The sequence below is a fragment of the Mycetomoellerius zeteki genome, unplaced genomic scaffold (assembly GCF_001594055.1).
Source record: "Mycetomoellerius zeteki isolate Tzet28-1 unplaced genomic scaffold, Tzet1.0 scaffold287, whole genome shotgun sequence".
NCBI classification, from domain to species: domain Eukaryota; kingdom Metazoa; phylum Arthropoda; class Insecta; order Hymenoptera; family Formicidae; genus Mycetomoellerius; species Mycetomoellerius zeteki.
This window is the reverse complement of record NW_017257268.1, coordinates 2,266-7,259: the sequence shown is the minus strand read 5'-3', so window position 1 is coordinate 7,259 and position 4,994 is coordinate 2,266. Positions and strand designations below refer to the sequence as shown.

At 31.9% G+C, this 4,994-nt stretch overlaps 1 protein-coding gene across 2 annotated transcripts in view; it reads left to right on the top strand.

The window, feature by feature from the left end:
• Positions 1-4,076, top strand: part of LOC108724282 (G-protein coupled receptor Mth2) — a 7,958-nt gene extending 3,882 nt beyond the window's left edge. For both annotated transcript variants that reach the window (XR_001936695.1, XM_018450589.1), the window contains one exon: positions 3,985-4,076. Coding sequence is in view for 1 of the 2 variants with exons in the window: in XM_018450589.1 (XP_018306091.1) it covers positions 3,985-4,067 (83 nt within the window). In the remaining variant the exon portion in view is untranslated. The remainder of the gene's footprint in view (positions 1-3,984) is intronic.
• Positions 4,077-4,994: the final 918 nt, after the last annotated feature.

Sequence of the window (4,994 nt, the reverse complement as noted above, 5' to 3'; positions counted from 1 at the left end):
AGGGATAGCGATTATCTCCTTTTACAGTTCGCCAAATTGTTTGTGGTGACACTCCCAATACAGCCGACGCATTCCGAACGCTGGTCTCAGGATGATTGTCAAAATGTTGTAAAATACGATTCCCTGCCTGCAAATCTCTTCGTAACGCTGCTTGAAATCGGTTGTTTTCTTGTCGAATTGAAAATGTTCCAGTCTCTCGCAATCTATTAAATGTCAACATAAACACTCTTCGGTTTGGCACTCTTCTGTTTGGAAATCGTCGTGCATATTCTCGCACCGCCTTTAAAGCATTACCGTTGCAGAAACCGTATACAAAAACCATATCAGCATATTCACTATTAGAATACGTACGCGGCATATTGCAAAAGACAAAATTCATCTACTGTTAAAGGCTTTCAAAGAGCGACTGACAAATTCATAACAGAAAGTGGAAAATGTAATCAAATATGTCGGTGCTAGATATGGCAAGAAATGTAAACATTTTTTTTCGATTTCTCTGAAACGGAGCAAAAACGAGCATATGTCTATAGGACTTTTTTTCTTAGTTTTTTACTCCTCTACACGCTCCCGAAGTTTTGCGATTTAATTTGGAAACACCCTGTATATTTATGTTCGTCCGTTAGTCTCGTGTGTCCGCGCGACCGCGGAATTCGCTCGCGTCGCGAACACGCATTCCCGAGCCGCTGAAATGAACTCGAAAGTAGAAAACAATTAGATGTTTATTAACACCAAGCACAGAGCAGATCACAAACGAAACACAAAGCTAAATAGATCGTAAATATATCACCGAGAAAGAAGCATGTCCGAACGCTTTTACAGCTTCTCTTCGAATCTTTTGAAACAACCACAACTTGTCGCCAGGCAACGCGCTCTTCTTCCTTCAAAGACGGCGAACTCCGGCGTATAGCGGGCGACAACACAACTCAGACATAACAATATAATTCACATTGAATTATTTTAAACATTAAAGATCCAGCTTTGATCGGTATAAGCATTTAATTTCTAATTCGTATTGGTTGTGTTCTCACATGTACGGTCTAAAATAAGATTCTTATTGTTTATATTCTTTTTAAGTTGTGACGATTTTGACAACCTTAAGAGAGACACAAGTGCTATTTGATGAACCAATTGTTAAGTTAGTTTACTTTTGATGATTAATAGAGTTATCTTTACTTAACTTATTCATGATAATAACTCGAAAATGACATTTTTTAAGTTGTGTTACTTTTGAAGTAAGCCTGGAATGATATAGTAATGCAGAGCCGGGACTAAGCATTTCATCGCCCGAGGAAAATAAAAAAATGCGCCCCTTAGTAAAAAATTTTTTTATAACAGGTGAAATATAATAAGAAATATTAATTAATAATAATTAATAGTATACATTAATATTAATTTAATATAATCACGTGTACAGGAGAGAAGTTATACATTATAGTCATACAAATTTACATGTATATTACAAATGAAATATAGTTACTATAAAGTCACAATAATATTTTTCGTGTTTTCATAGATGCGAAATTATCAATTATTATATCAAAATCTATATCCTTACACATTTCATTTTCAATTGAAAGAATTCCTATATTTAATAATTATTCATAACTTAAATAATTTTTTATTAACGTCAATTTGCGCCTCCTTCAAATTGTTTACATGAGGCAAATGCCTCGCTCGCCAAACCTTTGTCCCGACTCTGTAGTAATACAATAATGTGTAGCTTATATGTATAATATATTCAGGGTGTTCCAAAAGTAATGATAAACCTTTGGCTCTAAGAATTTTTTCAGAATTTTTTATCAACTTTTTAGTACTGCATTTTTTATTTTTACTAACATGAGAAAATACGGTATTAAAAAATTCTGAAAAAATTCTAAAAAAATTCTTAGAGTTCTACGAGAAGAAAATAAACAATTTTTATCTCTTGAAGTTTTTTTGTAAAGTTGATAGTATTTGAGTAAAAAATTATTGAAAACCAATTTTCGGCAATTTTTAGCAATTAATATCTTGTTAACTATTGCGAAAATTGCAAAGTGGTAGAGAATTTTTCTTCTCAATCCATTTTGCCCCTGTGCGAGGGGCGATTACGATAACTGTAGCCCCTCAAAATAAAAGTTATTTTTGAAAGTATTTTTAGTAAGGAACACGGGAAAAATGATAAAAAAATTCTATAGTCAATATTTAATTTGATAATCATAATTTAATTTTATGATTAATTTGATAATAACTCTTTAATAAATAATGATTATCCACTAAAAGGTCATGACCTTGAAAGGCCTCCAACAAGTTTTAGGTGGCTTTTACTCTCGACTCTCACCTCTCCCTCCCCCCTGCAAAGGAGCGCACGATTCTCATCCTCGACTCTCACCTCCCCACCTCCCCTGCAAAGAGGCGCACGATTTTTCACGCGAATCAACTCTAACCTCCTTCCCCCCTGTTAAGGGGCGCGTGACTTTCACCCTAAACTCTCACCTCCCCATCCCTTCTGCTATGGAGCGTACGACTTTCTACGCGAAGCGAAGTCCACCCCATTTTTTCCGTTTAATTGTTAGTTATTTTGGTATCTAATGGTTGGAGAATTTTTTTACTATTTTTTTCCGTGTTCCTTGCTAAGATTGCTTCCGAAAATTACTTTGATTTTGAGGGGCCACAGTTATCGTAATCCCCTGTGCAAAAGATTTATCGTTACTTTTGGAACACTCTGTATAAAATTAGTAGTCTAAGTATACATATTTCTGTCTTTATAATAATTTAATAAAATGGAAATTATTAAATTTTTAAAAGGACAAATAATATAAAATTATATTCAATAGATATTTGAATCTTGAATTACACATTATGTACATACAAAACTCACATTTCTGCATGTAGATAATTTTCTGGTTTAAAAAGAGCAATTATACAGTGAAGCATTTAATTTGATTAAATTCACTTTTCTTTACTTTGCAATGCTGCAGACATGCAGATCAAGAAAATCTCACAAATAGACAGGGTTGGGAAAGTTATTTTGTAAAAATAACTAGTTACAGTTTTTTTTCTTTCAAAAGTAACTTGTTACAGTTCCAAGTTACCGAGACTAAAAATTAACTCGTTACAATTACAGTTACTAAAAAAGTAATTTTTCAGTTACTTTTCAGTTACTTTTCTGTTATCATGACAGAACAATATGAGTGACATCATTAGGGCTATCAAAGAAAAAAGTAATTTACGTTTATAATACAATTTTATTTAAAAATTCCTTTAATTTCGCAGGAATATACGCGAGATAATTCAAATAACGGACGAAATAATAAAATACTCTATCTCTAGGCCTATTCTGCAACTTTTGACTTTTGACAATTCGATATTGTTTATTGTCGTTGCGCAGCCTTTTCACCATGTAAAATATATCTGCGCAACGACATCCGTAGCTGGTAAAATTGTCGTTAAAAAGTTACAGAATAGACCTACTGGGCTGCGTTCCAAAACACAGGATGTGTTCCACTTATGTCTACAAACCTCGTATCATTTTATCCTTGTTGTTACAGATATTAAACAATGAAATGAAACACGTGAGCGTTGCGGATATTAAGTAGAATGCACCCTTAGCGCTACAAATACTTCGAATCATTTGATTGACCAATCGAAAGAAAGAATTTTACAAACTGACTAATCAAAAAAATACTTCGAAGCATTCATAGCATCAAGTGAATCGTAGCTTCAATCAGTATTCAGATTTTAACCAATCACATTAAATTGACAAATAAGTTTAAAATCTAAAGTAACTGTAAAAGTAACTGTTAAATCAGTTATTAGTTATTGGAAGAAATATAACTAAGTTAAGTTACAGTTACTGAAAGAAAAACTGTAACTGTAACTTAGTTACAAGTAACTAGTTACTTCTCACCCCTGCAAATAGATATAGTAATAATTATAAACTATAAATTAATTGTCATTCTAATATATGCTTGATGATTAATACATTTTTTAATTTCATCTTTTCAGCATATATCTTCAACTTCTTCTTTTTGTCGAGTTTTTTTTGGCTAAATGTAACATACTTCGATATTTGGTGGACATTTAGGTGAGTAATATGTTTCACATAATATTATACGCATGGTGGAAGTAATAAGGTATGCTTGTAATTAATTAAATTAATTTATTTAATTTTAAACTTTTTTTGAATGAAACTTAATGTTTAAACTGACAGTTGCTATGTGTGAGCATGCTCGTTATATGTGTGTGAGTATAAGATGGCAGATTTCAGTCACTGCAAGATCATTTAAAATAATATAATCTCATTAATGAAGCAGTAAACAATTACTAAGAACAAGGCAATGTGAGTAACATGGGCAATTGAATTGTAGTGCGCACCTCCCAATGAGCATACCTTTTTACTTTCATTATGATTATACCCTGATGGAAAAATTTCGCCGAAATTATTTCACATTTTGGAACACTTTTTATCAAAATTTCAGCATTTTAGAAAAATTTCAGTTCAATTTCAGTTATTTTTAGCAAAAAATTCATTTTCAGAAAAATTTCAGAGGAATTTCAGTTCAATTTCAAAGAAATTTCAGCGATTTTTCAATATGTTAGCTGAAAAATTCATTTTTAATAGAATTTCAGCAAATCTTCAGCAATTTTGCTGAAATGTTCCAAAACGTAGAATAATTTCAGCATAATTTTTCATCAGAGTACGCAAGTAATATTATATCGCGTACAGTATTCACTAGGAAATGAAAAGTTACTTTTTAAAAGTAACAAGTTACAATTACTCGTTAATGAGCAGAAAAAGTAACAAGTTACCATTACTAATTACCGATTTTTAAAAGTAACTCGTTGCAATTACCGATACTCGAAAAAGTAACTTTTCATTACTTTTTCGTTACTTCTTTAAAATTGATGACCACCAATCATAGCGAACAGGTGTTTAGACCCTACTGAAAAAAAACCATGTCACAACGTTACATGATGAAATTAAAACATGTAAATCACGTAACGGATTGTTCTAA